This window comes from Danio rerio, chromosome 3 (genome assembly GCF_049306965.1).
Source record: "Danio rerio strain Tuebingen ecotype United States chromosome 3, GRCz12tu, whole genome shotgun sequence".
NCBI lineage: Eukaryota > Metazoa > Chordata > Actinopteri > Cypriniformes > Danionidae > Danio > Danio rerio.
Window position 1 is genome coordinate 17,805,627 of NC_133178.1, and position 13,218 is coordinate 17,818,844.

The 13,218-nt window shown below is 34.6% G+C and overlaps 1 protein-coding gene across 1 annotated transcript in view; it reads right to left on the reverse strand.

The window, feature by feature from the left end:
* Positions 1-13,218, reverse strand: part of grin2ca (glutamate receptor, ionotropic, N-methyl D-aspartate 2Ca) — a 129,601-nt gene that overhangs the window by 17,136 nt on the left and 99,247 nt on the right. Inside the window, exon 7 of the mRNA NM_001365787.1 lies at positions 1,694-1,862. Coding sequence (NP_001352716.1) covers positions 1,694-1,862 — 169 coding nt within the window. The remainder of the gene's footprint in view (positions 1-1,693; positions 1,863-13,218) is intronic.

The following is a 13,218-nucleotide window of genomic DNA, read 5'->3' on the forward strand; positions in this document are numbered from 1 at the left end:
AAATTATTTAAAACAAGAAAATTATTAACTATAAGGAAAGTTTTAAATTCGCAATTTCTCAGGTAGATCCACTGTTGGATGTTGTTGCCATATAGGCAACATTTCATAAAGTACATTAAAATATATATATATATATATATATATATATATATATATATATATATATATATATATATATATATATATATATACAGCTCTTCAAGTTAATCCATTTTAAGAAAAAAAAAAACATTCAAATATTTTTTTTACAGGTTTATCATAATGCGTGCGATAGAGGGTTAAAGTGACACGTCCGTTATCAAACTAAACAGTGGCTCAAAATGAGAGATTTGCTGCTCTTCACTAAATAACTATAAGAACTTTTAAATCAATATTTAAATACATTGAATAAAAATTTTATAGCTTGATTTAATTTCTGTATTGGCCATCGATATAGGCTAAACATGTTATTTTATTTTCAATTTTCTAATGTTTGTTGTGTATTCAATCATATGAAGCTGATTTTGTAAGATGACAGGTATAGTCTGTGTGTATTTAAATCAATCTTTGGGGAAGGATTGTTCCTTTCATGTCTATAAACAAAAAATGTTTGTTGTGCACATGCTAGTCCAGTCAGTGTGTGTGTGTGTGTGTGTCTGTGTGTCTGTCTGTCTGTCTGTCTGTCTGTCTGTGTGTTTGCAGATTTTAACCCACACCATGCATAATGCCCCACTGAGCACAATAGCGTTTTTCTGCATCTCAGAAAAAAATAAAAGCAGGACAAAGAAGGAGCACAAGCCAGTCTGAACGTCTTTAGATGCTGCTGTGCATCAGACGTCGACTCGCTTGATGGAGAAGTTTATTTACAAGGTTGTTTGTGTCATTTAAATGCCAGTCACGTTCACTTGAATGAACGCTTTCATATCCATTCTAGAGTCAACAGCCCTTCTCTCATATACAGTAGATTGTCTTTGTTTTCTTGCTTGCCTTTGCTTGACTGCTGTTAAATCAGTTGTCCTTTCATTTCAATCTACTGTCATTTCAAAATAAATGTGTTGTCCACTAATATACTTTATTCTCAAATACGTAATTTTGTAAAAATAGATTTTTATTTCAGTTCAATTGAAGTTTATTTGTATAGTGCTTTCACAATAATTATTGTTTCAAACATTATTGTGTTGCAATCAAAATCAGAAAAGTTAAGGTTATTAGTTATACCATAACTTTATTAGTTACTAATAACTGTAATTAACTAGTAACTAATAGCTTTTAATCCTTATGAAGTTATTATATATAAGCATAGTTAACCTGCAGTTATGTAGTAAATAAACATTTTTTTTCTGCAACCCAAAATGACTGGACAGTGAGAAGTTGTATGTAATGATATTTTGTTGGTGGAGCAACGTAAATAAATAAATAAGAACGTGTTGTAGTGCAGCAAGACCAGGCCAGAAATGCCAAGCCAAAATTATAATTTTCCTTTTGCATTCAAGTGGTTACGAAAATGTGAGTTTTTCATTTCTGTTGATCATAAAAGAAGATATTTTGAAGAATGTTGAAATCTATTGTTTAAAAAAATACCCGTTAGAAAGTTACCGGTTTCCAACATTCCTTAAAATATCTTCTTTTGTGTTCAACAGATTTTTGTGTCCCTTTAAAGAAGTAAATAAAGTCTTTTTGTTGACTTGAAAACTAAACTGAAATGTTGTCTTACCTCTCCGATCATCCCGTTCCAGATTCCTCGTACCAGTTTGCCATGTTTGCCGTTGGTGACCAGGTAGAGGTCATAGGAGAACTTGATGTTGCGAGAGAGCTTTTTCAGGATGTCTATGCAGAAGCCTTTGCAGCAGAGTTTGGTGTAAGGCTCTGTGTGTCCGACTATACTGTGGGAACACAATGGAAAATTGATCATTTCATGCAAGTCGATCATAATAGCAATAAAAACATTAAATATCATTTCAAAATAAATGTTTAATTTCAGATGTCATCAATCTGCACACTGCTAGTTTAACTTAGGTGCTGTACAAAAATGTCTGCAAATTAACAGTTTACTGTATTTTGTAATGTTTCCGAGTACTGGGTTGCGGCTGAACGGGCATCTGCTTTGTAAAAAAATTATGCCAGAATAGTTGTCGATTCATTTCGCTGTGGCCACCCCTGAAAAATAAGGGACTAAGCCAAAGGAATATTATGAATAAATGTATTTTGTAATTCATGTTTTTGTTTTATTGCATTATGAGATCTTGATCTTTCTTCCAACAAGTTTTGATGTTGGAAAGTTTAGAAATGTCAATAAAAGACATTTGTAAAAACGGTAGATAAATTAAAACAAAACCTGCAAATCACAAATTAAAGAAACTATTAGGATATATTTTTAAAATAAATCTTTTAAGTTTAGATGTGAAGTGAAGTGTGACATGAAGTGAAGTGAAAACTTGCTGTAAAATGAAAGTTTACTGTATTTTGTGGTTAGTTTTTTTTTCTCCCCATTTATTAATGATTTTGAATTGCATTATGAGATGTTGATCTTTTCTCCAAGTTTTAAAAGTTATTGTTAATTATTATTATTTAGTTATTATATATATGTTTTATAATAATGACATATTGTCTGGGTTGGTGTTGTAAATTAAAGTGCCAAAACCTTTAAAAAACTTTGAATGAATGGAAAACACCTGTGAATCTCAAAATACAGAAACTGTTAAATTATGGATGTTTTTACAGCGTTTGAATGAAAAGAAGAAAAAAAAGATATTTACAGTATTGTGAGCAGATCTCAGAGTTTATAAACTATGAAAAATAGTTTCTGACACAGAATAAAGAAAACAGGTAATTTTGGGGGTTTTGAAAGTTTAAAAAAATAACTTTTAGTGACTCTTTTTTTTTAATAATAAGTGACATACTGTATTTTCCTTGTTGGTGTTGTAAATTACGGAACAATAACCTAATAAAAAACTGTCATTACTTTTCTTTTAGACCTAAATTTAAATATATTATTTTTTACAAAATTATTTAAAACTGCTAAAATGTCAATAAATGTAATTTTGTTAAACTGCAGAGTTGAATTTTCAGCATCTAAAGTCAACAGTTCATAACGCTAAATAAATAAAAAAAACACCTGTTATGCACAAAATAGAGAAACTTTTATGTGATATTGTGTATTTTTAAAAACAAGTATTTAAGTTTAGATTTCTGTTATTGCAATAGTTTAACTTATGTTATTGAAAACTAAACATCCACAAATTAACAATTTATTAGGTATTTTGGATTGCAATATGAGATTTTTCCTCCAACTAGTTTTAAAAGTTTGAAAAAGTGACTTAAAAAAAAAAGTGACATACTGTATTGTCTTAGTTGGGTTTTATATATTACGGTACAAAAACCAATAATAGACTGCTGGTAATAGACTGCCAGGACTTTTCCAGTTATTTTACTGACTCAAACCTGAATATATTATTTCTTATACAATTATTTCAAACTACTAAAACGTCAATAAATGTCATTTTTTTCAACTGTAAAGTTGAATTTTCAACATCAAAAAGTCAACAGTTAATAACTTTAAATAAATGGAATACACCTGTGAATCACAAAATACAAAATCTGTTAAATTATGAATGTTTTTATAGGGTTTAAGTGCAAAGAAAAAACATATCAGATCACAGAGTTTATAAACTATGGAAAATAGTTTCTGCCACAGAATAAAGAAAACAGGTTATTTTTGGGAAAATAGAAATTTTGTCGAATATAATATCGAATTAAAAATGTGCAATTTTATGTAATCTCACAATTATATATATATATATATATAAAAAGAGATATGAACTCTGAAAGTTTCTAAAATCATTCTGATTTGATGATTTGCTGATATTAAAGATGTAGTAGTAGTAGTAGTCATACTAATATTAATAACAACAACAACAAAAACAACAACAACAGTAGTAACTAGTTTTAGAAGTAGATGTAGTAATAATGCAGAAAGTTTGATTTTAAATCACAGAAATAAATACAATTTTAAACTTTATTCCATAAGTAAAAAAAAAAAGTATTTAAAATTCTGATAATATTTCCCCAATTTTACAGTTTTTACAAATGCAGCCTTGGTGAGCAGAAAAGGCTTATCGTAAACCAGAACTAGGCCTTATATACATTAGGTTAGTTCATTGAAATTTACTGTTTATCTTGACAAATATGTCACTATATTTTATCTTATTAAAGTTTTTGTGTTTTGAGATAACTATCCAAGTCTACTACCTAAACCTTGTTTGTAAAACCAGGGGTAGTAAAAAAAATCCCCCTAATCCCTTTTTTTTTTTTGACCAGAGTGTTCTGCATCCTCAATATGACTCCAGCCTCCCTCCTACAGTGCAAGTCAGTGTGATTCTATTACATTATTATTATTTATTTATTACATCTGCCAGATGTAAATGCGCAAGTCTAATTGAAAGATTGTGGATTTACATTTCACATTAGCAATTCATGAGGCGTGCTCCATCATTTAACTTGCTCCAGGGACACTTATTCCAGAAACATTCACATACTTAAAGAAGCAAAATATAAAAATAAACCTCACAACAAGCACAATAAATGCATAATTTTGGTGAAAATACTACAGCTGCACAGTCTGGATCATATGAAATAACCCTGACTGAATCTACACCTAAAACATGCAAGAACTTTTAAATAGGTCAACCATAACACAAGAACAAAGTCTTGTAAATAATCTATTTGCTTCCGTCATTAGTCACTCACACTAGTTTTGCAATTATGTTTGCTGCTGCCAATCCATTTCCCACCTTCGACAAATAAATATAAACGGGGGCCATTTCTCTGCAGATATGTGAAATGAAAAACCTTTCAGAGGTTGGTTGTGGCTCATTAGCATTACATTGTTTCCTCGGGTCTTGGCCTGGTTCCTGTTTTCTCGATTATGGATGTCGTGTCGAAACTTACATCCAATCACGACTCTGATTAACGGCAGCTCCAATAAATCCATTCACACTCAAACATCAGGATTTTTGTGCTTCTCTATGAGCAGACAGGGAATAAGTCTGCATTCTGGACGTGTAATAAGGAGCCTTTACGGTTATGGTCTCCAAATAACATCAATGCAAGCGCGAGACACATGTAAATCTCATCTGGGAAGGGTGGGAGAACCTAAAAATGGCAGGAATCTATAAAAAGCAGAGATTAGCAGAGCGTTGATGGTAAGTGCAGATCGGATATGTGACGTAAGCAGTGAGCGGGTGGATGATAGTGGCCGTTCACGGCGGGCTCTTGCGTTTTGTCGCAGCTGTGACAGATGGAAGGACAGCCGGGCCGGGCCAAAACAAATCCAACTCAAATTAATCACAAACAAACAAAGATGGAAGAAAGCAGGCATGTGGGATCACCAGGCAGAGCTGACGGTGGGTACGAGCTGTTACTGTACTGACACTGTACATGATGCCGACAGGTTAAAAGAAAATGTTTTAATAGGAGGAAACGTCTTGTAGTGTTTTAATAGCTATTTATAGGTAAGCTGGATGGTTGGTCTTTGTTTTTTAAGACCTTGTGTAGATGTACACATTAGATTTTGATGGAAACAAAAATTCTGTGTGTGTGTATTTGGATCCATGAAGCTATGACTTACTGAACAGGTTAAAATATAATTCAACTATAAGTTTAAATGGCACAAAAATGTGTCAGGTGTATTTAGAACAAAAATAATTTGAGGTATTACAAGATATAATAAAGATCACAGTGCAACCCCAAAATATTAAGTGCAATTCTTGTTTATGTTTGTATAATTAAATGTTTAAGTTTATACGATCACCAGCAATTTAGCCTGGCCAGATCGCTGGAGAACTATCAGTCACTGAACTAGACTACAAATACTATCATGCACCTCACACACACACCAGTTCTTGATTTCCTCTGATTACTCTCACACAGCTGAAAGCTAATGATGAACTGATTACCAGGACTATATAAACAGCTCTCGTTCTCACACACATTGCTGAGTAGGGTTGGGTATTTGAGCCACAAAATTATGGTGGATGACCCACTTACTAGTAACTTGTGGAAAGGCTGTTATCGAAATTAGGGAATATCTTTTTTGTAGGGAGGGGACTTGTGACTATGTTTACATGAACATCTGAATAAGACAATCTGAATAAGACAATAATATGATTAAAGTGTTTACATGAGTTGCTTTTTAAATGTTCCTTTTATGTTACATTTTACATGTATTCAACAATACTACTGTTGTTTATAGCACATAGATTGATTAACATCGCATTACCAGGCTATCCACGTTTCCTCCTCATTGTACATTTTTTGACTTTAACTGCAGTTTCACTTTCATTCAGCAACATATTGCTCATGTCCTGTGACAAATTGAGGTATTGGATGAGAAAATGAAGTAAGGAGTAATGGAAGAGTGTTGTTTTGATCCCTTAAAATTGTTTAGAATTAAATGTTTAGAGATGGTGTGACACAATGCATACCTGTGTGTGCCTTTTGAAGCACCCCTTGATGCTTCTTACATCCTTGTCACAGCATCAATGGCACCAAAATTAGGCACTGAAATTCATATGCTGATTTGGTCCAGTGCATACTGGTTACTTATACCATGCCATAATGGCACCGGGTTTTGGTACTCAACCTTATTATTGAGTTTTGTTGTTGTTTACCTGAAACATTACGAGCGTTGTCCTTGTCTAGTCTTTCTTTGTTTGACCCTTTTCTTGTTTCTTTGTTCACGTTGTCTGCCGCCTGTATTGACCTATTTGCCTGTGACCTCAACTATCCTGCTGGATTACTTTTATGATCCTGTTTGTACCTGTTGACCCTTGCCTGCCTGTCCATTCTTAATAAATCTGCACATGGATCCTCAACTCCGTTGTCCAGCATCCCTTTTTGTTATATTGTCACTTCAGGCTGCTAACTTTTGCTAGTTTCTCTGCAAAATGTAATTATTTAGAATTTATATGTATGAAAATATATAAAATGTAATTGTTTAAAATATAATAAAACTTATAATGATAATTTATTCTCGCATATATATCATTAAGTGTAAGTATATAAAAGTATGTTATTTTATTTTTGCCTTTATATAACTGTTACTGAAGTTGACTGAACATTTTCACCAATGTTTTGAATTTCTTTTTCACAAAAGTCATTTGAAACATTGACACTTGGATTAAACATGCTTCCTATGTATGTAAAATTACTTCTTAAAATTAAACTTTTATTTGATGCAGACACCATAATTGGATATATATATACATATATATATACACACACACACATACATACATACATACATACATACATACATATATATATATATATATATATATATATAYACACACACACACACACACACACACACACACACACACAYATATATATATATACATACATACATACATACATACATACATACATACATACATACAYATATATATATATATATATATATATATATATATATATATATATATATATATATATATATATATATATATATATACTGTATATATATATATATATATATATATATATATATATATATATATATATATATATATATATATATATATATATTGCTTTTTTAACTATGCTTTTGTTTTCTTTTTTAATATGTTTTCACTTAGTTGCAAAGATGACATTTCTAATTCAAGTTTGTAACTTATTATATGTGTATTTCATTTTATTGCATCGTAATCAAAACATACCGTAATCAGTGCTGGTGCTGGGAAAATGCTAATACAACTGGTAGCAGGAAATCTGAGAAACACATGAATGTAATTTCAGAAAACACTGGAGCTGCTTCCTATCCGTTACCACATGAGTTGTGTAAACCATGTTTCTTTGTCAGCTTTAGTCTTGTATAGCTCCCGAAACAACACTCTGTCAAAAAAGTTTAAGTCTGACTCCTGCGTTTCCCGATCCCCGTCCCCTTCCACCTGTCCTCTCTCTAAAAAGCAGAAAGTAACAGAAGAAATCAATATTAAGTGCCCTTTCTTGCTGTAGTAGTGAGGCAGGGCTGCAGCGGGGAGAGAATCGGTTTCGGAGAGTCTGATAATGCATTAGTGAAGCAGTAGAAATGTCCATCCAGTTCACATTAGCAAGATGTGTGGCAGAACAGCCATCCAAAACACTTTTATTATGCTTCAGCAGCTTTGCTTACTCAGATAAATGCAATCGATAGCCTTAAAATGTTTCCCGAGCGCATCTGATTCGAACCTTAATGTATGCCTTTAGGAGCGCTATGGCAGCTCAGTTTTCTGAACTTGAGCATTGTTTGTTTTTAGAGTCTCAGTTCATTTCACAACGCCGGAGGAAAAAGATAAACAGTACAGAGGAATCTTCAGTCTGGATTCACAGCAAGAATTACAATCCTGGAAAACAACAGCAGGGCTCCATATTGGCTTGACATGTGCTGTGGGTTTGGGTGTGTGTGTCTGTGTGTGTGTGTGTGTGTTTATATAGCTGCGTTGAGCTAGATTTGAGTGTTTGCTAATGAAAAACCTGCTGCTAATAATATGGCTGGTTGCTAGGGTGCTCTGGACAGTTGCAAGGGCATTGCCAGATAATTACTACAGCAATATGAGTGCTAGGGTTGCTAGGGTGTTTAGGACAGTTGGTAGGGTCTGTGCGAGTTCTGCATTGTTGCTTAGGGCATAGCTATGTAGTATCTATAGCATTATACTGTGGTTACTAGCATGTTAAGGATCGTTGCTAATGTAATGACAGTTGCAGTATTGTTCATGACTGGCATAGATGCTAATATTATGGGTGGTTTTTAGGGTGTTTTGGACAGTTGCTAGGGCATAGCTAGGTCATTACTATAGTGTTATACCCTAAGTGGTTATATGGGAGTTTAGGACAGTTGCTAAAGCAAAACCAACTGCTCCAGTGTTGTTAGCATAGACACTAATATTATGAGTAGTTCTTAGGGTGTTCTGCATAGTTGCTAGGGCATTGCTAGTTATAATAGCGTTAAGCTGTAAATGGTTATAGAGTGTTTAGGACAGTTTAATTAACTATATTTAACTGTTTTTGCTGAAATCATTGCTGCAATCAAAAACAAGCAATGTGTATGATTCAGCACAGCGTAAACTTACCTGATATTAATTGAGAATTGCAGAGTCGAGCATTTTTAATTAGGTCGTTGCTTCATTCAGCTCCTTTTTAGCCAAAGACGTCTGCGGTTGGCATTAAAAGCAGTGAGGTGTATAGTAAAAGTTAAGCTGTCTATTTTTGGACTTTGGACTCGAATTTGGCATCCTACTGTACAACACGACATGTTTGCTATTGCTCCCAGTCTCTTTTTGCAACCGGGAACCTGTGTGACGTCATGTGTGTCGTGGGTTGGTAATTCCTCTATACACATGGTAGGTCCGATGTAGAGGTAAAGCTGCGGGACCCAACCAGATTTCTTGCAGTGCAGGAATAAATTTCAGAATAAAGCGCGAGAGCGGTCAGTAACTTGTGTGATTTGAACATGAGCGGGCGGTCTAACAATATTGCTTCTGACTTCCGAACGAGTGAGCACATTTATGTATGTGTGTGAATGAGAGAGCGTGATGCTATGTGTAGCTCTCTTATTGCTGTCTATGTGTGTGTGTGTATGTGTGTAAATTTGAGAGAGAGAGAGCATGGTGCTGTCTATGTGTGTGCGTGTGAATGAGAGAGTGCGTGATGCTATGTGTCGCTTGCTTGGTGCTGTGTGTCTATGTGTGTGTGTGCTTATACAGACAGCTTGTTATAGGCTGTCTGGACTCGCGGCTGGTGGAAAACAGGGTGGGTTAGGCAGCGGGATAACAAATGCTGAATATAAGCGGGAGCGGTCGCATTCGTACTAAAACCTGGCGGGAGGGAGCGGGATTAAAAATTGAGTCCCATGCAGATCTCTAGTTCGATATAACTTTTGACAATCTAGGTCCGATGTAGCTTTTTACACCTGTCAAAAAATGTAAATAAACATTGCAGTATCACATAGCACGAGAGATGTGATTGGTCAGTGACTAGCAAGGGCGGGCCATGAGCTGTGGTAGCATGATATGTTTTAACAGATCAAGCCCTGTGGATGAGCTCAAGATGGATGCTTTTGTTTTGTGTTTACTTTATAATTTAAAGTTGTAGTGTGTTCACCAGTTTCTGCCTCTTTCTTCCTTGAATGGGTGTAAGTTTGAGCTACATCTACAGTAGTATTACACACATTTCTGATGCAAACTCAAAACACTCTCAAAGAAACTCAACAAAGAGGAACATTGAAACCCAATGGCCTACTAGCGTTTTGGAAGTGTTAATGTCAGAGCAGCACAGGCAGAACACGGATGTATAAATCAAGCTTTATGGTGTGGTGCTTTGGTTATGTTGTTCCGTGAAATTGCTAGTGTAATCTTTGCCACACACATCATGTACACGGACCATTGACTGAACATCTGATGTAAACGGGATATAAAATTGCTGATAGTTCAGCAGATTTAAAGTTGTCCTTTGATTGGTCACGCTTTTTAATGTTCTGTCTGGAAGTTGACTTGATGTCTTGTGTTCAGTTCTGAAATGTTTGTTGGATTTGAAAAGTAAAGACAGATGATCTAATCAGATGTGTAGGGGTACAGTAAGTTAGGGTATTGTTTGAGATGATGAGTGTTTCTAGTGTAAATGTCTGTAGCTATGTTTCCATCCAAAGATGCAAATAAATTTATGGGCAAAACTGGAATATCGTATAAAAGACGTGTGATTAAAGCAGCGTTTTCATTAGGCTTGGGTGGTATCCAATTGATACCGTCAAACCTCCTCCCTATTTTACCCCGGTATCTGGTATTACCGTGCATAATTAAAAAAATTGTGACGTAAGGCTCAGACAGCGTCACCAAACTGTTGGCTTGTGCCTAAATCATTCAGAAACTGAATACCGTAAATGCGACCTTAGGTTCGCGGTCACCTGCTTGTCTTGTTCATATTAGAGGTCTGCGCAGGACGCTTTTTCTCATTCTCATATACACTTACACAGACAAACACACACAAACATGAACACAAATAAACAAACAAACAGCATCCACCCGGATTCGCGCTTGAACTCACTCAGGAGCGATAATGTTAGACTGTACTCCCGCTCCCTTTCAAATTACAACAGAGTTACCGACCGCTCCCACGCTTTATTCGGAAAATGCAGACTTCTAGCTCGTTTTTACCACCTCTCTCTTCTCGTTCAGTTTGAAACCAGAAATACTGCCAAACTGCAGGTCACTTGGTGCAGGACTCGCCACTTCTCTCTCTCTCTCTCTCTCTCTCTCTCTCTCTCTCTCTCTCTCTCTCTCTCTCTCCTCCACACTGTCCCGTGATGACAATCAAGCATACGCATTTGTAGGCATTAAATAGAGGATATTCATTATTTAATACTTGTCTCCTATATAAGTGCATTGTTTATGACGGTATAACGGTATTGAAACTGACATCGTTGCTATTTTTAGATCCTGCGGTATACCATATTACCGTATTACCGCCCAAGTCTAGTTTCCATCCAACAAATCAAAGACGACAAAATGGTCACTTCCTGATTAGCTGGCGGCAAATATCAAAGGTTAATACAGAATTTGCTGTGGTGGAAGCTGCATGAATCATTCTTCATTTAATAAATTACTCGTACCTCAGAAGATAATGCCAACGGCCAATGAGTGCGTTGTGGCGTTTGAAGGCATAAGACGAAGAGCACAGATGCTCTTGGGTATTTTTGAGGTCATTAATATTATAATAACATTAATACTGATATGGTTAAGGAATTTTAGAATGACCAAAATAACATTTCAGATGTTTTACAGTGTGCTTATCCTGCTGGTTTGTCCATTCACACGTTCTCTCATAACAAAATCTCATGACTTGTTTTGATGCGCATACTGGAATTTGTTCAGAAAAAGTGTTGCAATCGTAGTTTATGTGCATCTATTCTTATCAAATAAAAAGTTTATCCTTCTCAGTTCTCAAAACCTGTGCACATCATGGCGTTTCCATCAACTGTTTTTTATTCGCATATCCAAAATGCACATTTTTTTGTAATGCTAATTACTTTTGATTTGAATTATTAGCTTTTAAAAAACTATTAAAATAGTCATGTTGAATCTCGCACTCAGTGAGACGTTACTTTAAATGTATCAAAGAAAAAAAAAATGGGATTGTCTTAATAGTGGGTTTTATGTAGTAAGACAAAAAGTACTGGAATCATATTTTTTTGTTATTGAAATATATGTGTTTTTTAAAGGTAAATGAAGGTTATACAGTGTCTTGTTAATTGCAGAGCTTGTTTATAAAAAAATCAAATAAGAAAAAGTTCTGAAAGATCAAGAGATCAATCATTTAATTATTGCCCAGCAGGCACACAACATCATAAGACGTTAACATTAGGTTAGTTTTAGGTTGTGATGTCAGGTGACCAAAAGTAATGTCTATTCAGCATCTAAGGACAATGTTATTTTGATTTCAAATACCTACATCAAATGATGTTGATATTTGGTTGACTTAAGGTTGTGTTAGAAAGTGACCAAAATCCAATGATGAGCCAACATCTTAAATCATTGTCATATTGACGTCAAATGCTGACATTTATTCATCAGGTATGACAAGCAAAATCCAACATCTGATAGACGTCATAGTGGTGATGTCCACATAACGTCAAGTTGTAACGTCATTAGGCGTTGATATTTGGTTGATTTTAGGTCAGCCGAATTTTCATTTCCAAACAAAATGCAATGTCCCTCGTTGGTGTACAATGCTAATCTGATGTCATGTTGTTGTCTTGTGCTTGCTGGTTGTTTAAATCCATTTCGGTCATCCTACAGTAAACATCCGTCATCTTCTTATCAGTGACATGCATCTAAACAGTCTCTGGGTCATTGAGTGTAAAGATTTTGGACATCTTCTTGGACACTTTTAATGCTTCCAAGCAGTTTGCTGTAATTACAAATCACTCATGTCTTGAGGTAGTTCATTATGATGTGATGATTTACGTTCTATGTGTGATTTGATTGGACAGGAATTACAGGACTGATTTTTCTAATCCCCATAGACAAGAAAAAAAATAAAGTAGTGTCTGCAGGTTGAAGGAAAAAATAGTGGACTACAAGTACAGATGCTGCACTAAAAATGTACTCGGGAATGTAAAAGTGCACATTTTTAAAACTAATTAGTAAATTACATTTCCTAGTTAAAACTACTCTATTACAGTAATTTGAGTATTTGTAATTTGTTACT